This window comes from Enhydra lutris, unplaced genomic scaffold (assembly GCF_002288905.1).
Source record: "Enhydra lutris kenyoni isolate GAN:26980312 unplaced genomic scaffold, ASM228890v2 scaffoldscaffold3, whole genome shotgun sequence".
NCBI lineage: Eukaryota > Metazoa > Chordata > Mammalia > Carnivora > Mustelidae > Enhydra > Enhydra lutris.
In genome coordinates this window covers 31,506,060-31,533,898 of record NW_019154087.1, presented here as the reverse complement: position 1 = coordinate 31,533,898, position 27,839 = coordinate 31,506,060, and the positions used below count along the sequence as shown (strand labels likewise).

At 33.9% G+C, this 27,839-nt stretch overlaps 1 protein-coding gene across 1 annotated transcript in view; it reads right to left on the bottom strand.

Moving 5' to 3' along the window:
- The window catches only part of LOC111153773 (sperm tail PG-rich repeat containing 2), a 596,073-nt gene that overhangs the window by 345,419 nt on the left and 222,815 nt on the right, over window positions 1-27,839 (bottom strand). The window contains exon 9 of the mRNA XM_022513010.1: window positions 9,063-9,222. Coding sequence (XP_022368718.1) covers window positions 9,063-9,222 — 160 coding nt within the window. The remainder of the gene's footprint in view (window positions 1-9,062; window positions 9,223-27,839) is intronic.

Sequence of the window (27,839 nt, the reverse complement as noted above, 5' to 3'; positions counted from 1 at the left end):
GTCATCCCATTCTTTGCAGCCTTTAACTCTAGAGATTATGCTTCTTCCCTTCTCAAGGACTAGGTTCTTAAGGGCATTCTCTCCTAATAAAACAAGTTTCATCAATAACAAAAATTCAAATAATAATAAAAATCTGACCTGAGGTGAAGACTTCGTGAGTCAAGGATTTTTGTTGTGAGATTTTGTTTTGTTTTGTTTTGTTTTATGAGGGGGCTGTGGTTGGTTTGACTTTTTAATACAAAGAGAACTGTCTTTGCAACCTCTTTATCTGTTCTTTCAGCTTTCTCAAAATCTTAACACAGTGAAAAGTGTAACAGATTAGTAACAATCAGTACTAAAATGCACAATTATGTAATTTTTGGCTTATTTTCCCTAAATTCTTCATATATTGTTAAGTCTTTCTCTTTAATCATAAGAAAGTTTGATACTTGTTGCCTCAAAACATAACTACATTTGAACCAAGACAATTTCTGAGTTTTATTGATTTCTTTGGCCCATTCTTAAATAACATAGTCTATGAGCTAATTCACATTAAAGAAACATGCACTGTTTGGGGTGCCTGGGTGGCTCAGTAGGTTAAGCCTCTGCCTTCAGTCAGGTCATGATCTCAGGGTCCTGGGATCGAGCCCCACGTCAGGCTCTCTGCTCAGCAGGGGCCTACTTCCCCCGCCCCCTCTGCCTGCCTCTCTGCCTACTTGTGATCTCTGTCTGTCAAATAAATAAATGAAATCTTTAAAAAAATAAAATAAAATAAACATGCACTGTAGTAGAAAATGCTATGATTTTTCATCATCAAATTATATTCCATTGACTTCTGTCTATTATGTCAAATTGTCTATCATTAGCAGTCATTTTATTTCCAATGTCTTTATATAATATAGATATTACTGTACTTAGCTTTTTATTTCTTTCCATTGATTTAATTTGAAGAAAATAATGTAATTCAAATGTTTGCCAATCTTGGACTTTCACTCTCAAAAAACATCAGTTCATCCATTTACCAATAAATTTATATCTGATTTTGCAAACAATTATGACATAGGGGACACTAATAATTGATTTTTATTATAATTATCTGTGGACATTTTTTTCCCTTGCTAGATATAAGATATTTGAGGATAAGGATTGAGTAGTACTTCTTTATTCATAGCAATGCCTGAAACATAGGATGTGCTAAAAAAGTATTTTTTATAAAGAATGAGTGAATGAACAAAAAAAATGAACCATTTCAGTCTTATTCCTGTTTACTATTTTCTATCTGTATTAATACGAGCAAATTTTTGTTTCTTTTTAATTACCTGACTTTCTATTTTCTCCCTTTTAAAGACAGTGATCATTACCTCATAAGATGGTTGTAATGATCCAGAAATATATGTGAAATGTTTTGAAAACTATAAACTTTCATTCAAATAAAACTCATCATTTTTAATCATTAATTTATCTAAATTGAGCAATTTTCCTCTGTGTGGCTATTATTTACCCAACTCTAATATTCTCTCCTACCTTCTTACATGATATCAGAACATGGATCATCTTATTACATTACCTTATCAAACATTTCTGAGTTTAATATTACTGTTAGAAGTCTTTCTAATCCTGGACTTAACCTTACTCTTGATTCAACTTCAATTGTAGGCCTGAACACATCTCCAACTTAATAAATTACGTAGAATATTCAACTTCCTGTTCTTGGACCACATCACTATTGAGACCTATACTGAAGCCCTGTCTTGTCAACCAGTCCAATTATTCCATATTTTTACTTAGCACTAACTTTATCTGCCTTCATTTGTCTTTCGCTGCTTAGAAATTGTTCTGATTGTCTACTGCTACATAAAAACCTACCTCTCAATACCAGTGGCTTCAAATAAAAATAATCATTTATTTTGCTCAAAAATCCGTAGTTTAGGCATGACTCAGAAGAAAAGGTTTACCTCAGCAGTAGAGGGTGTCAGCTGGGGCAGCCTGACTAAGTACTAAAGGTTCTGCTTCCACTCTCACTTACTTACAAGGCTGGCTAGTCCTTGCTGGGTGTTGGCTGGGAGCTAGGCCTGGGAGCCTCATTTCCTCTTCACGGACCTCTCCCTGGCTGCTTGGTTTGTGCACTGGTTTTGGCTAGTTTCAAAAGTAGGCATTCAGACAGGACCCTCCAGAAGTGCATGAAGTTCTACAATTTAGCCTCAAAAGTCACATAGCAACTCTTTTGCCACACTCTACAGAAGCAATACCAAAGGGCCACCAGGGAATTAGAAATAAACTCTAGCACTCAATGACAGCAGTGTCAATTCTGAACTGTGTGAAGAACATATAGGATGAAATATATAATGGCAAAAACTTTGGAAAACACAATCTTCCATAGTCCATTATCTTGCCACATTTCACATCGGCCATATATAAACTACAAGCCACCCTTCTGTGAGAACTCCCAAATTTCACCCCATTGTGGCATTAATTTGAAGTTTAGAATCTTGTCATCGAATTCTGATTCAGATGGTATCAGACTCCTCTGATTTAGTTCCTCTGTACAACTCTTTGAACACCATTCTTCTCAACCTAAAGGCCTTGAACTAAAGAGACAATTTACTGCCCCACAGATATTCTATAGACTAATGGTAGAACAGACATAAGATAAAGGCTAACAACACAGCTATTCAAAAGGAGAAAGACAGGAAGAACATAGCAGTCAGAGTCTCAGGGCATTTCAAATCCACCAGAGTACATGTTGCCAGTTCCAGGATTAGGATTCAGTCCTAATTCCTTGGGAGTTGCTCAATATGTTTCATGACTCCATTCTGTGGGTTTCTGGTTCTGTTCTCTTAAGTCATTTTTTTTTCCATGAAAAGTAGCCTGTGTTTGCAACTAGGTGGTTTTTCAGCCAATTTCCTACCTATAGAAATGTGAAAGTCCAAAGGCCTCCTTTTATTTTATATACTGCATCTATCCCTCTTAGTTCCAGGCTAATGTAATTATTTTTTAAATGTGTGGCCTCTTTGCTTTATCAATTTATAATTCACTCCATTATATAAAGTTATACCCACAAAATGTTTGAGATAAGCTCTCCTCTATATAATGTCTATATAAAATACATATATCATCAATTATTCTTTATACCTTTATAACATTTTCTACTTTAAGGCCATAACTCTACATCAAACTTTGATTCTATTATCCTTTATGTTCTAAATACTGTGTACCAGTTCTTTCCTACCCGTGCCCCATGCATACTTATTCTCTCCTTCTCAAATGAAGTTTTTCCCATAGTCTTCAAGATTCTTTAGTATTCAAAAAGCAAATAACTCCAAAAACTCAATGTACTATGCATAGGATAATTTTGCCTACAATATATATCTGTTAATAAATATGAAGGGCACCTGGGTGGCTCAGTCAGCTAAACCTCTGCCTTCAGCTCAAGTCAGGATCTCAGGGTCCTGGGACTGAGCCCCAAGGCAGGCTCCCTGCTCAGCTCTCTCTCTCATAAATAAATAAATAAATAAATAAATAAGGTCACTTGCAAACTACGTATAAATAATAATTTATTTGAAATGTATATAAAGTGCCCAATGAAACAAAGCTGAGATTGAAAATAATAAAATCAGTTCATTTTCAATAATAACATTTCCATCATTTTCTTGAGGCAGGGAGGGGCAGAGGGACAGGGAGAGAGCATCTCAAGCAGGCCCCATGCTCAGCATGGAACCCAACTCACGTCAGTCAACTGAATGAGCCACCCATCCATTATTTTTAATAAAGATACAGAATCAACAAATCCTCAAAACTGATCTTATCTATTTTTGCCTATACTCAGAATTACCTTGCTTTTTAACATCTCAAAGGCATTTCTGTAAGCTATAGAAAAGTGACAACAAAAATTATGTATTTACTGCACTAGATTAACAGTACCCAGCAAAAGGGATAAACTGCATTTTAATGAACTCTATAGCATTTCTGAGGCTATCATATTACAAGCCACTGAGAAAATAGAATAAATAATTAGTTTTTACACTACACTGACTTTTATGTCAAAGGTATTACTTATGTTTATTGAAAAGGTGAACAAAACTACCTACATGGTATATGTTCAATTAACTTCCAAGGTAAAATATATTTGTTTCCTGAAATAAATTCCTGTGAGAATGTAATGCAGAAATCACAATGTTATTTTCATGAGAAATGATCTATACTTTCAACATAAAGTAAGTCTCAATACCTCTTATGTTCGGCCTTCAAATATTGTCTTACATGCCACACATGGTGTGGAATCTTCCATTCATTTAAAAATAAAAATCATGCTTTAAGCTTCAATTGTTTTTCTTCATTTAAAAATCTTAAAATAAGTTTTATTTACTAAAGCAACGTACATTCATTTAGAGGAAACAAACAAAAGCAAAACAAAATCTTTAACAAACTGAAGGAGGTTATTATATATTATTTTTCAATGAGGCCCTCTCTGATAACATTCTTTGAAACTAGGGGCATGTGGGTGGCTCAGTGGGTTAAGACTCTGCCTTCGGCTCAGGTCATGATCTCAGGGTCCTGGGATTGAGCGCCACCTCGGGCTCTCTGCTCAGCAGGGAGCCTGCTTCCCCCTCTCTCTGTGCCTGCCTCTCTGCCTACTTGTGATCTCTCACTCTGTCAAATAAATAAATAAACAAAATCTTTAAAAAAAAAAATTCTTTGAAACTATACTCAACCCACTCTGAACTCCATCTTTCTTCTCTCTCTCATCTTTCTTCATAGCATTTATAACCACCTGGAATTCATTCTTTTTTCTTTCTTCTTTTCTCTCTTTATTTTTTCTTTGCTTTCATCTATCAATCTATTGATCTATTTCTTCTATTCTATTAAATGTCTCTTATACCTCAAATTAAGCTCTATGAAACAATAATGTTTATATTTTGTTCAAGGCCCTGGAATAGTGGTGAATACAAAAGAGACTCAATGCATATTTATTAAATGAACCTCAGTGCATATTTGTTAAATGATTAATCAAATAAATCTTATCTTGTTACCAGGTTTAAATATATATACCATGTTTAAAATTTTCATAGGACTCCCTCCATTTGATGTATGAGAATTAACTAAACCCCATTCTTCTTTCATTTAGTACATTTTTAAACTTTCATTACTAGTGTTCTTTGGTGAACTTCCTTGATACTTAAATTTGGGGTATACCATTAATTATTTCCCTAGGGTAATCCCAGAAGTTGGATTTTGGGGTTAAATGGCATATATATTTGAAACATTCTGCCAGCCTGCCCTTGAGAATTACTGATATCAACTTATACTTCCACTCCATTGTATGAGACCCCCCAGTTCTCTACACTCAATATTTTCATTCATTTTCTTTTTAAATTTGCTGAGAATTTCCCTCCTCTAAATGTCCAAAAACAGGTCAATATGAGCAATAAAGAAATGTTTAAGCCCTTTTCCACTTAGCTAAAATTTTACTTTACCTGAGCTGGATCAATCACAAAATCATTTACATATTTATGAATTAAAACTTGATGCAATAAGAGTAGATTGCTTTATAATGTGATGCATCTCATTTAATAATCTCTTCATTAAATTTTTCTAATGTGTTTTCATTGGTTATACAACATTTAATGGTCTAACCTATACTGATTGCAAATATACTATTACCCTCTTTAATTTAGACTAATGAAAATGAATTTTACATTTATATTTATACTATTCATTTATGAATAAAACAAAATTATTTCCATGATGTTAATAAAAGTTCTAAAACAATTTGAAATAAATATATCAACATAAATGTTGAGCGACTGAATGAATGCTCCATAAATTGATAATCCCATAAGACTATTACCCATTTATCAACCAAACTCATAACTCATAATTTATCATTTGCAACCTCATTTCTTAACACTGTAACTACAAATGTAAAATATCCAGTAATCAATTTTAATTTGCCAATTATTCTATTTATGGATAGAAAGATAACAATATACATGTTAAGTTCTATAAGGCAAAATACTGAATTTTTAGTAATATTATGACTCAAGGAATGAACATGCCTATCATGCTCTATAAATTGATTCCATTTTACAGTTTCATTTATGTGTATATGTATATACACACATAACAACACAAAATAATTTTATCTGATTTATAAAATATTTGATGTATAACTGAAAAAGGTCCTTCCCATTAGTATTAAGGTAAAATAAAATTACCAATCTTTAAATGACAAAAGGATTAAAAAATATTTTTTAAAAGTTTTTATTTAAATTCAAGTTATAACACACAATGTAATACTAGTTTTAGGTGTACAATTTAGTGACTTAACACTTACACACATCTCCCAGTGCTCATCATGATAGGTGTGCTCCTTAATCCTCATCACCTATTTAATCCATCCCCATGCAAACCTCGTTTCTTAATCTTCTCTCTGGTAACAAACAATTTGTTCTCTATAGTTAAGAGTCTGTCCCTTGGTTTGCATGTGTCTTTTTTTGCCCCCTATGATAATTTGTTTCTTAAACTCCACATATAAGTGAAATCATATGGTATTTGCCTTTCTTTAACTGGCTCATTTCACTTTGCATAATACTGTCTATCTCCATACACATACATTGCAAATGGCAAGATTTTGTTCTTTTTTATGGCTAATATTCCACTGTATGTAAGTATGAATATAGAAATAGAGATCGAGATGATAGATAGATGATAGAGACAGAGATAAAATAGATAGAGATAGAGATAGATAGAGATAGATATAGAGATAGATAGAGATATATCACAGCTTCTATATCCATTTATCAGTCAATGGACTTTTGAGCTCTCTCCATAATTTGGCAATTGCAGATAACATTGCTATAAACATCGGGGTGTATGTATACCTTCAAATTAGCATTTTTGTATTCTTTGGGTAAATATCTGGTATTGCAATTGCTGGATTATAAGGTAGTTCTGTTTTTGACTTTTTGTAGAACTTCCATACTATTTTCCAGAGTGGCTGTATCAGTCTGCATTCCACTAATAGTATAAGAGGGTTCCCCTTTCTCCACATCCTCATCAACATCTGTTGTTTCTTGAAAAAAACACTTCTCTCTTAATTTAATTCTAATATATGATATGAAAGGATATCATTCATAGGATAAAAATTGATACAAAGCATATAACCAACAGAACTACTATCCCTGTATCTTTTGATTATATGCCAATGATTTTTTTTTAAATCACAAGACTTATCATATTAAGTTAGATGGTATTCCCAGCAAAAGTTAGATGGTATTAAGAATTATAAACAGAAATGGGCTATTCTCATTTTAGAACAGACCATATTACTATGCATAAACTAAAAAGAATCAAGAATTCTTTGTTATACTCATTAATAAAAAACCTAGCTTAAGTAAAAATCAATTAAAAATGAGGAATCTATTTAGAGAGTTGATAATACCACACTTGAATATCTTTTCCTTGATTGGATCAGTATAAGAGAATTAGGACAAATGGAAGTTAATTTTCAATTACCAGAATGAAGCACGGATCTTAATTGAATTGGCCCTGGTCACCTACTAAATCTATATTCAAGACAAGTTTTCAAGATGGTATATCTTAAATAGTAGATTAAATTAAAAAATATGAACAATTCTAATTACTACAATATCTGCACATGTCAGATGAAATCAAATTTTATACATCATAGTATCAGGTAGTACCTTCAGAAATCAATTTTTTTCTGATAAGATTTTATATTTCTAAGGAGCTTCAGAGCTTCTGAAAATGACTTTGAAATACGGTCTTATTAATCTTTAGTATTCTCAGGAGAGCCAAGTGGGTGGCAAATATTTTCTGAATTTTGTAAAATAGAAACTAATAAAACCATTAGTGAATTTACTTGCCCTATGTCAAATCCTGACACAATGAAAAGTCGCAGTGCCAATCCTATCACCTAACTGAAACTCTTATACCTTCCAACTACAACAATTTTTATGGAAGAGAGCAGTAAAGGCAGAGAGAAAAAAAATAATCTTCAGAAAATATGAAGTTCAACATAATTTATTTCAAGAGACCCTTAAGTGGATATTTATTTATTATTTGATTGTGCTTGGTGATGGTGACCATAGTAATACCAGAACTTGAAAGAATTAATTTCCCTGCACCACTTCTGCATAACAAAGGTAAAACCTGATAAAATCAGCAATGGTACAGTAACTCAAGAGAAGAAAAAGAAAATTTTAAAAAGTTAAATTTTGATGTATAACAGACCTTTAACTGGGCAATATACTTGATTATTGAAAGACAATGAGAAACAAAGTAAGCCTCTATGGATCACAGGCTCTCTGAGTATTCTCATTTGCTGACATGTTTTTCATCAGAAACCCTTGAATGAGTTTCTCCATTTTGTTTCATTTTTTCCTTTTAATACTCTCATAAAGAGCCATTACAACAGTTTGGTTGTTTGGTGGAAATATATTTCAAAATTATTGTTGAAAACTATTGTTCCTATTTTCTATCTAGTTTTCCTGTGTGAAATAATACAGTTAACTGATTTAACCTCATTACCAAGGAAAGTTAATGCATTCATTTTTAGTCTAAGAATAGTATTACTAGCAGCTAAACTAACCCCAATTTTAAAAATCAAAATCGTTTTTGGAATTTTAATTCTCCCCAAAAATGTTTATTTTTTTACATGGATGTTTTCTTGATACTTGAGAAAAATTAAAATAATTCCATGAGAATAACATGGTATATGTCTTGAATATGACTTTACAAATCACAGTCGATTGCTTTTCTCCTCTAACAATTCTAGCATATTAAGAATTTTGGGTTTTTCCCTAATAGAAAATGACTTTACTAACTTTAAGTTAAAACTCATAAGATGTTCTTTGGTAAAATTAAGAGTCATAAAACTCCAAACAAATCTTACAGTTGAAAAAAAAATCTAAAATCTTTCACTGAATAAGCAGATATCTTTTTTATCCTATATATTTAAAAGAGGCATGGTAAATATAAAGGTATGTTTATAATTGTCTATTTTTACATGGAAACCTTAGATTTTTTTTTCTCAAAGCTTTAAAATAAGAGTCTGTACTTACCTGGCCCATCAGTCATTTTCTGCAGGCACCGTGGAGTTGTGCTAAGAAAGGAGGCATGTTTCAGTTTAGCCACAAAAGTACGAGGCGGCATGTATTTATGTCGAACTTGGGACATTTCGTATGATTTTTGAACATCATAGCTGCCAGGTGCTGGAATATCCTGAAAAGAATTTCAATGGATGAGCATTAACATGTCTTACATGGAAAATACATAAAACCATGTAGCACAGATGTTCACACTAAGCAATGGCATAAGTGGAAAAATATGAAAATTCTCTTAATCAAATTTAAAAAAAGTAAAAGACTATTCTTAAATTTATACCCTTCTTATAAGACTGTAAATTTGCTTGTCAAAACTTAAGGTAAAATAAACAGAATAATGAAATTTAGGACCATATTCTTTAAAAAAAACCTTTCATATTATAGATCAAACTTTCATTTTCAAATGTTATAATGAAAATCAAATTTCATACAGGAATGAAAATGATTATTTATTTTCATAAGAAGCAATACTATCACTACTATACTGTTCTATGTGAGCACACTTTACTCATTCTACAAATGAGACTGCTTATTTCATTTTTAGTAGATTCCAATTAAGTTGAAAGCCTTCCCCTTTTATCATTTATGGTTGTTTATATGCTCTACAGTTATATTAACATTTTTAATCAACATAAGTCACATGGAAATTAATAACTATAATAATAATTCTAAACTCAATTAAATATAAAATATCATATATTTGTTGCACAATTAATGCCTATAAACTATTAACTAATTATTTCAATGAGAAACTTTTTAACTCATTTTCCTCAAATTATTTTAAAATATGACATATTCTATGTAACATATCTGTTCATCTCTATTATGCATAAAAAAACAACTTCTCAAGTTTTAATGTTTTTCTAGTAGGCAGGACACTTACATGGCTAATGGTGTAGACTCCAGCTCTAGACTCGGGTTTCAAATAACTGCTCCTTACTTTTTTAGGGACTGTAGGCAAGCCACTTAAACTGTGGGATTCTTAGTTTCCTCATTTGTAAGTGGAGAAAATAATAGTATTTATATCATATGCCATAAGGGTTTTTATGAGAAATAAGTGAGTTAAAACAAGTAAAATACTTACATTGGTACCTAATTCCATAAAAGCAATAGATAATCTTACTATTCTACAAAAGTTAATTTCAATACAAAAAAATAATAATAAACAATGATATTCAGGGTTTGGGCTAATAGGGAAGTATTTTAATGTTTTAAGTAAGTCAAACAAATTTGGATACTGAAAAATCATACTTTTAAAGTCCATTGAGGAGCCATACTTTATAAAACATACTTTCTCTTGTTTCTCATGCACTTATCTCCTTCAAGCATATGCCAACAACATTATCTTCTATTTCCAAAGGATCATTAAATATGGTATGTGTACTGGGGAGGAGATTCTTACATGAAAACCCACATTTCTGCTTTAAGTTCCGTGTCAAAGAGCAAATACCACACTCTGTAAGTCAACTAAAATATGTCAGCAGTTGTTTGCTTGCCAGCATCAAGAGAATAGTTAGTAAGGGTAGGCTGAAGATAAGCAATACCAGTAGTAGCTCCAAAGATGACTTCTGGATCCTTTGGGGCTGCTTCTGTGGTGTGTGAAGGCAAAGTGGGAGAGAGTGCCAAAGCACAAAGAAATCTTGAGTGCACACAATAGACTCAGAGTGTTTAGGGAAGCTTTGCAAAGCTCTTGATTGTACCTACTATATATTTTAATTTTCTCATCTGAAGCTATCATGGTTATGGCTTCTGTAACAGCCTGCCTGGCATCACCACCCATTTCTTTTTCCAGTGCCTAGCCTGTATATGATTGATGGCTTTGGCTACTGCCATATAGAAACCTCTTTATTATTTTTTTTAATGCCTTGAAGCAAAGATAAGAAACTTCATGAGTGATCAGTTTTCTTAAAAAAACAGTATGTTCCCACCAAGGAAAATTCATTGAACTGGTTATCCTAAATTTCAATAGATTCAATGTGTCCTCTACCAAGTGTAGATATACTACATTTGTTCATGATTGTCTCTTCCTATAGCATATCCATTCTTCTCTGAAAACATATTCCCCACTTTTGTCCTTTTTCAATGCTTCTAAGCTCCTCTTACTCATATTCAATTCTCATTTTGTCTAAGAGACTGATATTTCAAGTCAATTTCCTAGACAAATTGTTACTAAGACAAATCTGAAACACTGTTTAAGAGCAATAATTTAAACAATACCTACAGATGGTACTCTAAACACCATTTCAGGAAAAAACAGTATGTAGGAAAAAAAAAGTATGTAGAGGTAAGATCATCAAATCTCTGTGGGTGATCCTTTATATACATCACAGAAAATAAGAAAGGCACACGATGAGTGGCTATGACAGACATTTCTCATGCTTTTTTTTTTTTTTCAATCTAGTTATTTGTATCCTTTCCCTTTGTTTGGAAAATTTCACATACTTCGCAGCAGATATGAGTCCTGGCACAAAAACTAAAAATGCCTGATTCACATCCTCCTGGTTTAGTTTTTTAGCTAGAACATGAATCTAGGTCATAGGCTTAAATGACAGCCTTTGAACTGGTAGCCAGTTTTTCAAAGAAACACAGAGCATTAAAAATTCCATTCTTTTGAGGGGCTGGCAGTGCTAGAAGCCATGTCCAGCTTCCAGTGGCAACAAGAGCAAGTAGAAACTGAGGGAAAAATGTGATAAAATGCCTGATGAAATAAAAGCTATGCCTCAACACAAATTAAAGGTAAATCTAAGGTATCCTGATTTCATCTGGAAAATCCAGGCCCTATCAAAAAATGACATAATCATAGAATTAAAATAATTGATATATGTAAAAGTATTAGAATGGTATCTGATACATAATAAGCACTAGTGTTTCCTTCTACTGCCATCGTTGTTGTCATTAGCATTATTAATTCTATTAGGTGTGAAACTATGTGTAATCCTCAGTGATATCTTCCTTGCCTGGAGAGATGTCAACTGGCTATTAAAAGAAAAGCTTCTAGTATTTTAAGCCCTAAACAAACAACAGTGAAAAGTAATTAAGTTGTTGGGAATCACATGAAGACAGTATCCCAGGCAGTTTAAAAAAAAAAAAATCACTGGTTTCAACCAGCCTCAAAGGGAAACACATCATCCCATTTATGTTTTAGAAAAACCATTTCACATACTTTGTGATTTTATTCAATTCTTTTAACCAAGTTGAAGGCCCTGCAAAATTTCCCATGCCCAAATACAAGCCTCTTCAAGATACTTAAACTTGAATGGGGTAGGAAGCTAAAGAGTAAAGCTGAAAACTTTGAAGGGTGGAACTTGCAGGAAGAAATAAAACAGACCCTCAGGCCTTCAACCCAAAACTCAAAAGGGTGACAAGCTCAGAGCCACAAAGGCAGAGTAGAATCTTAATCTTGTGGTACTTATCAGGTAAACTATCACTAGAAGGATGAGCCCACAGCAATATACAATGGATCTGACAGCATTTTATATAAATAAAATGTTAGAAAGCATAATATAATAAAGACCACTAACTATGCTTTGGCTAAAATAAGCTTTCATTACATTTTTTGCATAAATTGTTCTGGATATTATTTCATGCCTAAGTATATTCCAGTCTAAAATTTCATTTTAAAATCCCAAATATATAATTATTTAAAAAATCACTGGAATTTCTTTTATAATGAAGCTTATCTATTAAGAAGACTTCAATGAAACTTTCAATCAAAGCTTTGAATCAAAATCTTTAGTCAAATATATATATATATTTGACTAAAAATTTTGATATATATATGATATATATATCATATATATATATATATGATATATATATCATATATATATATATATATAGTAAAAAAATTACAGGCCATAAGTATAGTGAAATTTTTCTGAATGTGCAGAAAACTTTGATTAAAGGAATTTATACAATGGAATATTACTCAGGCATCAAAAAGAATGAAATCTTGCCATCCAACAATGTGGATAGGACGAGAGGATATTATGTAAGTGAAATAAGTCAGTCGAAGAAAGACAAATACCATATGATTTCACTCATATATGGAATTTAAGAAACAAAGCAAATAAACATGGGGAGGGGGTAAAAATAAAATAAGATGGAAATTGAGAGGGAAGCAAACCATAAGATATTGAACTATAGGAAACAAACTGAGGGTTGCTGGAGGGGAGATGGGTGGGGGGATGGGGTAACTGGGTGATGGGCTTTGAGGAGGGCATTTGATATAAGGAGCACTGAGTGTTATATGCAACTGATGAATCACTAAATTCTACCTCTGAAACTAATAAAAATAAAATAAAAAATAAAACTTTTATAAAAACAAAACAAAATAAGCAATTTACCAATATGCTTATCCAAGTTGCTTAATTTCAGGTTTATAGAGAAGAAAGGCATTTCAGATGATGATCAAATTATCTTTGCTTTGCCTGTCACAAATTATAATTATGAACATGTAGAGTTACCCTTGCCATTTTTCAGCTTTCTTAACATTCATCATCTTGAACACATACATTTTTAAATATTTAACTTAGGAAAGAATAAGTGTTATTTTAGAACAAAAATATTTTACTACAAATATAAAATTATACTGTTAATTGTAAGTGATAGGCAAAAATAGAAAATATTGATTTTATTGTCCATAATCTCCTGACACACTAGAAAAGACTTTTACCCTAACACTGTTTTATAAAAGGAACTAAAAATGTCAGTTATACCATGACACTTCAAGATTCAGTAAAGAATAATAAAAAGTGCTGGCAGACAAAATCAAGTAGACAATAAAACCACTGATTTCACCTAATTTCTCTATCATACAATTCATACCTGAATCACAAATTTCTAGTTATTTGCTGACACTTTCACTTCATTATCCTCAGACTGCCTTAAAATAAAATCCCTTTATCTTTCCTTCCCCAACTACCTCACCTACCTACAATAATTCCTTATTTAACCAGCTCTGAAAATAGAAAGCTGCATTCACTTTTCTTCACCATCCTCTCCCATATCTAAAAATCATTAGTTATATTTATTGTAACTTCTCTCACTTTATCCCTTTCTTGTCTTTACCAAAACAATCCTGCTATGGGCCCTAAAATATACCTGACAAATGTACTATCTCTTTAAACTTTAGGTCTTCAATCTTAAACCATCAACATCACAGCAGCAAAGAATTTATATTAAAGCACGACCAACTTCTGCTGGAAAAGTATATTGGTTCCTGAGTGCTATGGAAAAATTTTCAGAACATTCTCTTTGGCACTAAAATCCTTTTTAAATTTGGAAGTAAGGGTGCCTAGGTGGCTCAGTTGGTTAAGCGACAGCCTTCAGCTCAGGTCATGATCCTGGAGTCCCAGGATCAAGTCCCACATCAGGCTCCCAGCTCCATGGGGAGTCTCCTTCTCCCTCTGACCTTCTCCCCTCTCATGCTCTCTCTCATTCTCTCTCTCAAATGGATAAATAAAATCTTTAAAAAAATAAAATGAAATAAATAAATTTGGAAGTAAACTTAACAATTATAAAACCCAGTTCAAGCAGAGCCTCTTCTTCCATTCTTGATCACTGTAGCTACAAATGATATCCTTCACTTTTCAATTCTTCTGTTACCTATTGTATAAATACACTTACTTGTATAAATACATAAACATATGTATAGCGTATATTTATTTGTATAGACACATAAACATATAAATAGCTCATTAAACAAATATATCATATTTATTTGAATATTTATTTATTTCTTCATCAATATAAGAGCAGGGAGAGGATTTATAGCTCTCTGATGTTTCCTCAGATAAGATTTCATTTGCCTTCTGTATTTGCAGGCAAATTTTTCTTTTATTCCCTCAGTTAAAGAAAGTGGACATTAAGAATCCAAGAGCATAGGAGCTCCACAATAGCACTGGACATGTAGGCCCTTCCATGCTTTCTCTTGCACCGTTCTTATATTGTAGCCCCCATTCTTATGTTCCTAAGATACTCACCATAGCTCTAGCCATAACATTCTCGTTTCAGAAATGGAGGGAAAGAACAAAAGGCAAAAAAAAAAAAAAGTGTATAACAACTGAACAACCTTCTCTGAAGAAGTTTCCCAATCTGATAACTTTTACTTCCTTTTCATTAATTAAAACTATTCAAATAACTACCCTATAACTATAAAGCAACCTGAAAAAAGTAGTTGTTTTAGCTGGGTACATCGTTCTTCAAATAAAATTGGGTTCTGTTAGTAAAGAAGAAAAAGAGACTAGATAAGGCATTGGTAACTAGTCATCTCAGTCATAACTTTTCTCTGCCTTTGAGGGTTATAAAATTGTAAAATAATTAACTCACTTCTTATTATCCCTATCTCTCTCAAAAGTTATTTTGACCCAAGATTTATGGGCTTTGTTCTCTAACTCTTGCTGAACCTCTGGGTCTCAACTTTCCCTCAATCCATTAGTTCTATCAGGTTTCCAGTGATACACTTTCAGAACACACCACTCTCAGTTTTGCAGTGGTAGTTATACTTGCAATTAAATAAGTCTTCAATTATTGTTTAATATCATCATCCCCATAGGTATGTGCAGTTCTTGAAGGTTGAGAAAGTATTACTTCACTGATCAAAGTATCTTCAGTGGTGACAAGTGCATTCCACAGTGTAAGTGATGAATGAATATTTTTTTAAAGATTTTATTTATTTGAGAGAGAGAGAGCATGAGCAGAGGGGAGGGGCACAGGGAGAGGAGAAGCAGACTCTCCACTAAGCAGGGAGCCCAATGTAGGGCTTGATTCCTAGACCCTAGAATCATGACCTGAATTGAAGGCACATGCTTAGCCAACTGGGCCACCCAAGAGCCCCATCAATGAATATTTTTTAATCAATGAGTAAATATATGAGCTAATGAAAGAGTGAATAAATCTATCACTATCTGTCTGCCTTGAAGCCTCCCCTCCCATATTTGGTCTTATCACTGAGCTGCCCCATAACAGTAGGGCTGACACAATGACTTGGAAGTATTTTCAACGCCCATAGTGCTTAAATTTATCTCACATATAAGCAGTTCTGTATTAAATGTGTGCTGGGTAAAGACCGTTCAAGTACTGTTTTCCCTAAAGATGTTCCGTTTCTTATAAAAATAGGTGTAATTTAAAATCCCAGCAATGATGTAGAAGTATGGATATGTCCATTCATACTGATCAAGGACTAAGTTTCATAAAATCATTAGGTAGTTAAATTTGATTAATATTTTATGATGCATTTCCTTCTCTTTGCTATAAAAAAGGTAGACTTTTACTTCTGACGCTTGAGCTTTTCATGACTACCTTTGACATTGGTTTTATAGAAAAAAATGTATATCTCAGCAGATTAGAAAAAACCCATGAACAGAAATGGTCTGGGTAACCTTTCCTTTCCTGTAAATGCTGATTATAATGAGGTAGGGAAAAATAAAAATAAATAAAAATTAAAAAAAGTAAGATTATTGCCAGTTATAATAGCTCGAATTGACATGATATCATTTCTTTAGAGTTTTATCAACTCAATACAAATCCAGAAGTTAATTCTGTAAGTTGAATGTGAAAAGAAAGAAAGTTAATTTAAGTGATTTTTTAAAAAGAACACAATTATTCCTGGACCCAGCTGAACATATTTGGATAAGGCACTAAAAATTATCTTGATAAGCTTAGAAAACTTAAAAGATGTAAATTTTGAATGTGATTTTTGAGGGATGTGTGAACATGAACAGCAGAGTTGCAAATTTTTTGTTAGCCCTAGAGAAATGTCTACAAGTAAAATTCTAATCAATTTGTTATGTTCAAACTTTAGGAAATCAAATGACCACTAGTGTCATCTATTCTTTTCAGTATGGCAAGAATTATCCCTTACATAAAAAGAAGGATCATCTTAAGGTAGTACTCCTGAAATACCACAAAACCCGAAGTCAGAATTGCTGGGTTATATTCACAGCCTTGTTTTTAGTCTCAAGTAGGCCTTGGAGAACCTTACTCACTCATCTAACTCCCTCTCAAAATGATGTATGCTGAAGGTCATGTTCAGAAATATTTAGTGGGTCTCTATACAGGAGACATGTTTCTCCCTATGAGACTGACAGTTAGATGAATCCTAGAACTATTCATATTTGGAAGTGGCCTCTCCAACAGTAAGTTTTAAGAGAAGGAAGAATGATCCAGGCTTTCTTTCTGTAAGCTATGAACATCCTAGCATCCCATTACCTACATTAAAAAAAAAAAAATCCATAAGAAATTTAAGGTTCAAATATGAAGCAATAAAAAAAAAGTGGTACAATTTTAAATAATTGGTAGAGTATAAGAAAATAAATTATTTGATTTAAAAAAAGTAATTATGATTATATGTAGACAGAGAAGAGTAGAGGAGACGACAGAGAGGAATAAACTACGAAAAGGAGAGGCGAGAAAGCAAGGTAATTATAACAAAGGAGGTATGCAATGACAGAAACTGAACATTGTCTACACAGAGAGATAAAGAACTCTGGTAATGTTATCCATACACAAAAATAACTGTTTTCCATGTTATAGCACATAGTTTATAGATCTCAATAGCAAAAGGTAAATTGTATATTTCAAATGAAGGAAACCAAATTATTCTCCCCTGATGTTCATATAAATACCTTTTCTGATGAATGAAATATATTCTAAAGACACCATCTCATTCCATATTTATAGTTCTTACATGGCACTAAAGAATTGTTCAAGTTAGTTTATACTTCTTGTCAAATTTAATAGCACATTTTTTAGTGACACTAAATGTTTCTTGATTGAAAAGATAAAGAAACAAAATAAGCAGAATAAAATATTAGATGAAGAGCTTCAATGATCCTATCACTGTTTCCAAAGGTCATATATATAAAAGGTTATAGCCATCTAAAAACATCTAAAATATCTTAAACTTCATGGGGAATCAAGAAAATAATCATCTAAAATAATGCTAATATCCTTACATTTTCCTTTCTTTTCTTTTGAAAAATTTGGTATATTGTTTCCCTATACTATAAACAAAGTGCTACTTACATGATACTGTTTTTAAATGCTATCCTCTTTTAATTTTGGTCTAACAAAAATGTACTGAATTTTTACTAAACACTGGCACTAGTGTCCATCCTTAGTGAAGATTATGGACTCTACAGCTATGTTGCCTGGGTTCAAGCCCTGGCTCAGCATTTTGCTAATCATATGACAATGGGTAAATCTTATGTCTCAATTTTCTTCATCTGTAAAATAGGAATAATAATAATTCTTACCGGGGTGCTGGGTGGCTCAGTGGGTTAAAGCCTCTGCCTTTGGCTCGGGTCATGAGCCCAGCGTCCTGGGACTGAGCCCCACATAGGGCTCTCTGCTCAGTGGGGAGCCTGCTTTCCCCTCCCCCTGCCTTCCTCTCTGCCTACTTGTGATCTCTGTCAAATAAGTAAATAAAATCTTAAAAGTAATAATAATAATAATAATAATTCTTACCTCCTAGGCTTGCTGTTAGAATTAAATGAGTTAATATATGTGCAACACACAGTGCTAGGTACATAGGTGCATGCTATGTAAATTTTAGTTATTATTATACTTCATTATAAATATTGAGTTCCTAATATATCAGATATTTGGAGGATACTTGGTTTTTCCCCCAAATAACTTCTACAAGAACTATTTGAAAGTAATATATTTTTCAATGTCAGAAACAAATTAATCTTAGAACATGAAGCTTAAAAAATATCAGTATATCTGTTTCAAATGAAAAAAAGCACAATGACTAACATAAAATTATAACTTGATCATGGGCTAAATATAATTTAACAAATATCTTTATTAGACATGAAAAAAACAAAACTCAGAATAGAGTCCTCTATCATTTACTGAATTTTTAAAGTAAGGTCATGCTTAAAAAAAAAAAAAATTCTTTCCCCTCATGCATTTCAGAGAGATGAATCAATTCTTTTTAAAAAAGTATTATTTATTGAACAATTTTAAATGTCTTCGTTAGAGTTTTGGAAAATTTACATTTCAATATATTAAAGAAAATATAAATTTTCTGGTCCCAGTTTCTGTTTTTGTATGCCATGATACTTTCAATACCTTAAAGATACAACCACCCTGAGTAAAGTAAATTTCTGATTTATAAAGATAGTCCATATTAATGCCTGTACAATAAAAGAGAAAGTCAGTTAAACATGCACAAAGGCATGTGAAAAGAAAAAGACAAGTGTAAGAGAAGGAAAAAAGAATGCTCATGGTTTCAGTTTAGAAAATCACCTAATTCATATCTCTCATGAAGACACTCCAAATTTGCCAAAGAACTCATAAGAAAAATTTAAAAGGAACACACACACACACACACACACACACACACACAGAGCAAAATGAAATGAACAAAAAAAAGCTAACAAACCCAAAGGGCCAGTATGGATCATCTTAGATGTAATCAGGTATTGTTCTATTTTCTCTTCCCATCACTACACTACATTCTCATTGTAAAAAACTGAAATACAAAGTAAAAAAAGAGGGGCACTTGGGTGGCTCAGTAGTTAAGCGTCTGCCTTTGGCTCAGGTCCTAACTCCAGGGTCCTGGGATCAAGCCCTGCATCTGGCTCCCTGCTCTGTGGGATGCCTGCTTCTCCCTCTCCCACTCCCCCTGTGTTGCCTCTCTTGCTGAGTCTCTCTCTGTCAAATAAATAAAATCTTAAAAAAAAAAAGTCTATTATTCTACTCTACTACTTTAATCAGCCTTCACTAGTGAACATTTAACTCATTTCTACTCTTTCATTGTTATAAACAATGACATAATAAAGGAAAATATATAAATAATATATGTTTATGCACTTTTGGGCAAATACCAAGATAAATTCCTTAAAAACTGAATTGTTAAGGCAAGGATATATGCAAATTAACTTTTGGTTGAAATTATCAAGTAACCATAGAAAGGTTTTAGCAATGTAAACTCCCCCAATATTACACTGGCCCTTGAAAAACATGAGTTGAACAACACGGGTCCACTTACACACAGAATTTTTTCAATTAAGAATATTGGAAAATGGTCATTTGTAACAATTCGAAAAAAAACCTCACAGATGAATCGCATAGCCTAGAAATATGGAAAAATTTAAGAAAAAGCTAGGTGTCATGAGTACATAAAATATGTGTAGATTTTATCATTTAGTACAATAAAATATACACAAATCTACTATGAAAAGTTAAAATGTATCCAAACATACAGATAGTACACGGCACCATTTGCAGGTGAAAGAAATGAAAGCAAAGGTAAAGATGCAGTATTAAATCAAAGTCACATAAAATTAACTGTAGCACATACTGTACTACTGTGGTAATTTCATAGCCACCTTCTGTTGCTATTGCAGTGAGCTCAAGTGTTGTGAATATCCGCCTAAAACAATGTGTGACACTAATTCCTCCACATGAACAGTTTCTCTCTCCAGTAAAATTCATGTCACAGCAAAACGTGATCTCTTGTGGTTCTCACATATTTTTCATGTTTAATGCAATACCGTAAACCCTAACCCCAGGGAACCCACACAAAGTGCCTCCAGTGATGCTGGAAGTGCTGCTAAGAAGCAGAGAAAAGTCATTGCATTACAAGACAAAGTTGAACTGCCTGACATGTACCACAGAATGAGGTCTGCAGCCCACCATTTCAAGATAAATGCATCCAGAGTTAAGGGCCAATGTAAACAAAGAAAAGACAGTTTGTGAAGCCACCACTTCAGCTACACCAGCAGATGCAAAAACCTTGCACTTTTTATGAAACGGTTTTTATCTTGTCTTGAAAATGCAGCTTTTATTGTGAGTGCAGGATTGCTATAAGAAAGGCATACCTATAGATCTAATATGATTCAAAGAAAAGTCATTATAAGACAACCTAAGCCAAAAGGAAGGTAAAGGAACTAAAGCTGGAGAACTTAATGCCAGCAAAGGAATAGTTGGATGATTTTAGAAAGAGGTTTGGCTTAGAAAATGTCAAGATAACAGGAGAAGCAGCTTCTGCCAACTGAGAGGCAGAGGATGAGTTCCCAGACACCATTAAGAAAATCACTGAATGTGAAGGATATCTGCCTGAATAGGTTTTTAATACAAATGGAAGTGACCTGTTCTGAAAACAAAATGCCAAAGGACATTATTGGTAAGTGAAGCAAGCACCAGGATTTAAGGCAGGAAGAGATAGGCTAACTCTCCTATTTTGTGCCACTGCAGTCAGGTTTATGATCAGGATGGCCCTTATCTATAAAGCTCTAACCCCCAAGCCCTGAAAGAAAGCAAACACCAGCTGCCAGTCCTGTGGTTGTACAACAAGAAAGCTTAGACAAGAGCCCTTTTTCTGGATTGACTTTATGGGTGCTTTATCTCTAAAGTCAGGAAGTACCTTGCTGGTAAGGCATTGCCTTTTTTTCTCCTCTCGAGGTACTTAGGAATTCTTTAATTTGAAAAAGAAAGGCAATAGGATTACCTATCAGGTTCTTAAAAGCACCTGAGTTAAATCACTCATATCCCTCTCTTAAAAAGCAAAACAAAACCTTAAATCACATTGCTATTAAACTTTCAGATAAGACCAAGCTATACTAGAGTACAAAAAGCTGAAATTCTGTGCATGAAAATAATTTATTAGATATCTGATTTATTCAAACATCAGGCCTATTGAAGGTAGAATTAACAGAGCTCATGGGGTAGGGAGGGAGAAAAAAATCCATCCAGCACCTGCTTCACTGCAAATTTCCTGGGAACAGAATTCATGAATTCTGCACTACAGTCTCATCCTAAAGCATCCACAGGTGCTTGATATTGATTAACATGAATAGGAGATGAGAAACTTTCCATACAATCAACTTGGCAAGTAGCGTTAGTGATACAACTTGCAGTAATATTCTTAGGCACAAGCAATAGCACTGCCTGCAGTGAGAGTCTTTGATAATCAAAGAAAAGACTATCACTGAACAGAATCTAACAAATAAGAAGGAAGGAAAATTACATGCACTTTTGCCAATGGACTGCTTTACCTCTCAAGAAAAACGTCACAGTGAGATCTATGAAATTAAAGCATTAGTTGTTACACTTAACTAGTAATACGTTCTGAAATTATTTTGTGGTATTAAAAATCAGAGAAAAAGAAAACCAATTTAACCTAAGTGGAATTTAGGGAAGAAATGCAGGCTTAATATGGAATGGTAGCTGCATTTCTTTGTCTAACTCATTAAAAAATGACAAACATTTTCAGTCAAATTTTATTTAAAAAAAAAAAAAAAAGGCAGCAGATCACCATTACAGTTCAAGAACCTAAGCTAAATATGCACTTGACAATAAAGCACATCTGACTATGGAGTGAAAAAAACCATCAAAGGTATCATCTCCAAATAATAAATCATTTCAGCAGGCCTTTGGTTGAGTGGAATCATAATGAACCAAAGATTTATTGCTCTGAAAAAAAAGTCTGTAGTACAGTAGTATGAATCTTGGGCATTAAGTACAATCAGCTGAATTAAGAAGTTCAAAATCTGGGTACCAGTGGCTCAGTAGGTTAAGTGTCTGCCTTTGGCTCAGGTCATGATCCCAGGGTTCTGGGATCAAGTCCCACATCAGAGTCCTTGCTCAGTGAGGAGTCTGCTTCTCCCTCTCCCTCTGCCCCCGTGCTTTCTCTCTCTGTCTCTCACTCACTTGCTCTCCTTCAATAAATAAATAAAATCTTTAAAAAAAAAAAAGTTCAAAATCTAATAAGAAATTTGTGTGTGTATATATATCTATAAAACTATATATATATTATAGATACATTTATATTTGTGTGTAACTATATATCTATATATATAGATATATATATGTATATATCTATATATCTATAAAAGAGTGACCCAAGAGCAACTGAGCTATCTCACCTGTTCAGTGAGACATTATTTTAAATCTTCGTTCTTTGAAGACAATTAAAAATTACAATTATAATTCCAAGGGCCCACAAACCAAATTTAAAAAACTGTAGAAAGCAGGGATGTCTGGGTGCCTCAGTCAGTTAAATGTCTACCTTCAGCTCAGGTCATAACCCCAAAGTCCTGGAATTGAGTCCCATATTGGGTTCCTTGCTCAGCAGGGAGCTTGCTTCTCGCTCTGCCTGCTTCCCCCTGCTTGTGTGCTCACTCACTCACTCACTCTCTCACTCTGTGACAAATAAATGAAATCTTTTAAAAAAATGTAGAAAACAATCAAAACTACATTCAAAGACCCTTCTGTTTTTTAGCTAGATTTCAGCACCCCAAGGGGAAAACAAACACAACCATTTTTTTATACTGGACAATGCCCCCAACCAGCCCATGAGGTCTACTTGCTTCCAAACACATCTCTAATTCAGCCTTTACATCAGGAAGAAGACACAGAAGAAGCAGTGCCAGCAAACAAACTGACATTAGACAATGTGGCAGAAGGGTTCTGATTATTGAAGACTGCTTTTGAATGCACTTATGACATGGACACTTCTTTGATACCAGCACGTGAACTAAAGCAAATGGTGGAAGAAGGACTGATTGGTACCATATAGCAACATTTTTAGAGAAATGAAAAAAGCAAAAAAGTCAGACAGAAATTATGGGTATTTCCATAAAGTCACACCAGGAGTGCCTAACTCTCCTTCCACCTCTTCAATTTCTTCTACCTCTGCCACTCCTAAGACAGTAAGGCCAACATGCCTACTTCTTCCTCCTACTCAACATGAAAATGATGAGGATGAAGACATTTATGATGATCTACTTCCACTTAGTGAATAGTAAATAATCATTATGCTGTACAGTCAACAAACTTAGCTGTTGTGCATGTATTTGTCCTTGTGTGAAAATCGATTAACTGTATAAGAACTGGGTGAAATAAATGTTTTTGTGTCATTATCAGTGGCTAAGTGTTCATCATGTAGAACACCATATATAAGAACTGTATGGAAGTAGATCATTTATCCTTACATAGGCAAAAAGTGAGTGATATTTAATATACAATTAGTAACATATTAGTTTACTTACTGTTTTATAACTTTGCTTTCAAAGAATTATACTACTGTACAGTACGCCTCTCTCATCATTGGAGAAACTGCATTATCAGCCTAAAATCACAGGTTAAGTGGCTTTTTTAAAAAGTAACTATGTGGCCAATACTATATTATAAAAATTATTATAATACTATATGCCATGAAAACTTTATAATCATTCATTGGTGGCTGTCTGTTTTTGTTTGTATACTTCATAAATCTTAACTTGGGGCCCATTTGGGTTGGGCCTTCTCTTTTATTTTATCTTTCTTTTTTTTTCCTGTCTCTCTCTCTCTCTCTCTCTTTTTTTTTCTTTCTTTTTTCTTTCTTTTGGGTGGGGACTCTTGATTGCTCCGAAGCATTCGAGGGTGCACCTTGCCTGCACCATGGTCGAAACATTCAGCTACATCTGTTCAGCCATCTCTCACCAAAATGACTAGGAGGAGGAATGCCCAACAGAAGAAAAATTCAGAGGCTGGGCCTTCTGCAACAGAGGTAATGGCTATGGACATAGACATTATGTCGGAAAGGGAATTCAGGATAACAATTATCCAGGCAATGGCTAGGTTGGAGAATGCCATGAATGACAAAATGGAATTGATTAGGGCAGAAGTGAAAGCCACCAGGGATGATGTTCACAATGTTCTCAATGAGTTCCAATCTAATCTAAATTCTCTAAAAGCTAGGGTAACGGAGACAGAAGATAGAATTAGTGATCTGGAGGACAAATAGATAGAGAGAAAGGATCGGAAGGAAGCCTGGAACAAACAGCTTAGAAGCCAAGAAAACAGAATTAGGGAAATAAATGACGCCATGAAATGTTCCAACATCAGAATTATTGGAATCCCTGAGGGGGAGGAAAAAGAAAGAAGACTAGAAGATATAGTTGAACAAAATCTCCATGAAAATTTTCCCAATCTTGTGAATGGAACCAGCATTCATGTACTAGAGGCAGAAGGGTCTCCCCACAAGACTATAGAATCTACAAAGGCCTCAAGACACCTGATAGTGAGAATGATGAACCATAATTGTAGACAGGACCTCTTGAAAGCAGCTGGAACAAAGAAGCTCCTTACATACAGAGGAAAGCCCATCAGAATAACGTCAGACCTGTCCACAGAAACCTGGCAAGCCAGAAAGGGCTGGCAAGACATATTCAGGGCACTAAATGAGAAGAACTTGCAGCCAAGAATACTTTATCCAGCAAGACTGACATTCAAAATGCATGGAGAGATAAAGAGTTTCCAAGACCAGCAAGGTTAAAAAGAGTATGTGACCACCAAGCCGACACGGCAGGAAATATTAAGGGGAGGTTCTATAAAAGATGAAAAATCCTAAGAATATCATTGAACAGAAATATATGGAGACAATCTACGGAAAGAAAGACTTCAAAGGTAACACGATGTCAATAAAAATGTATCTCTCAATAATCACTCTCAATGTGAATGGCCTAAATGTGCCCATAAAATGACACAGGGTTGCAGAGTGGATAAAACGACGGGACCCATCCATATGTTGTCTACAAGAGACCCATTTTGAACCAAAGGATACACCTAGACTGAAAGTGAAGGGATGGAGAAGCTGCCAATGGGCCTCAAAAGAAGGCTGGGGTAGTGATTCTCATATCAGATAAATTAGATTTCAAACTAAAGACTGTAGTCAGAGATACAGAAGGACACTAAATAATTCTTAAAGGGACTATACACCTTTAAGATCTAACAATTGTAAATATTTATGCCTCCAATATGGGAGCAGCCAATTACATAAGAAAACTATTAATCAAGATAAAGAGTCATATTGATATGAATACATTAATCGTAGGAGATCTTAACATGCCACTCTCGTAATAGATCATCCAAGCAGAAAATCAATAAAGAAACAAGAGCACTGAATGACACATTGGACCAGATGGACCTCATAGATATATACAGAACATTATTCATTCTTCTCAAGTGCACATGGAACCTTCTCCAGAATATAGCACATACTGGGTCACAAATCAGGACTCAACCGAAACCAAAAGATTGAGATTATTCCCTGCATATTCTCAGATCACAGTGCTTTTAAACTGGAACTCAACCACAAGGAAAAGTTTGGAAGGAACGCAAACACTTGGAAGCTAAAGAACACCTTGCTTAAGAATGCTTGGATCAACCAGGAGATCAAAGAAGAACTTAAACAATTCATGGAAACCAATGAGAATGAATACACTTCAGCCCAAAACCTATGGGATACAGCAAAGGCGGTCCTAAGAGGGAAATACATAGCCATCCAAGCCTCCCTCAAAAAAATTGAAAAATCCAGAATACACCAGCTGTCTCTACACCTTAAAGAACTGGAGAATCAACAACAAATTAAGCCAAATCCACACACAAAAAGGGAAATAATCAAAATTAGAGCAGAGATCAATGAGATAGAAACTAGAGATACAGTAGAACATATCAATGAAACTAGAAGCTGGTTTTTTGAAAGAATCAATAAGATCGATAAACCATTGGCCACACTAATCCAAAAGAAAAGAGAGAGGACCCAAATAATAAAATTATGAATGAAATGGGAGAGATCATGACTAACACCAAGGAAATAGAAACAATCATTGGAAATTATTATCAACAGTTATATGCCAATAAGTTAAGCAACCTAGATGAAATGGATGCATTCCTGGAAAACTATAAACTTCCAAAATTGAACCAGGAAGAAATTGACAACCTGAATAGACCGATATCTAGTAACGAGATTGAAGCAGTGATCAAAAACCTCCCAAAAAAACAAGAGCCCAGGACCTAATGGATTCCCTGGGGAATTCTACCAAACTTTCAAAGAAGAAATAACACCCATTCTCTTGAAGCTGTTTCAAAAAATTGAAGGAGAAGGAAAACTTCCAGACTCTTTTAATGAAGCCAGCATTACCCTGATCCCCAACCCAGGCAAAGACCACACCAAAAAAGGAGAATTTCAGACCAATATCCCTGATGAATATGGATGCTAAGATTCTCAACAAGATCCTAGCTAATAGGATCCAACAGCACATTAAAAAGATTATCCACCATGACCAGGTGGGATTCATCACTGGGTTGAAGGGATGGTTCAACATTCGCGAATCAATGTGATAAAACAAATCAATAAAAGAAGAGAGAAGAACCACATGGTCCTCTCAATTGATGCAGAAAAAGCATCTGACAAAATCCAGCATCTGTTCCTGATTAAAATGCTTCAAAGTATAGGGATAGAGGGAACATTCCTGAACTTCACAAAATCTATCTATTAAAAACCCACAGCAAAGATCATCCTCAACAGAAAAAAGCTCACAGCCTTCCTGTTGAGATCAGGAACATGACAAGGATGCCCACTCTCATCACTCTTGTTCAACATAGTATTAGAAGTCCGAGCAACAGCAATCAGACAACAAAGAGAAATAAAAGGTATCCAAATTGGCAATGAAGAAGTCAAACTCTCTCTCTTCGCAGATGACATGATACTTTATATGGAAAACCCAAAAGACTCCACCCCAAACTAACTAGAACTCATACAGCAATTCAGTAACGTGGCAGGATACAAAGTCAATGTACAGAAACCAGTTGTTTTCTTATACATTAACAATGAAAACACAGAAAGGGAAAATAGAGAATCGATTCCATTTACTATAGCACCAAGAACCATAAGATACCTGGGAATAAACCTAACCAAAGAGGTAAAGGATCTGTACTCAAGGAACTACAGAACACTCA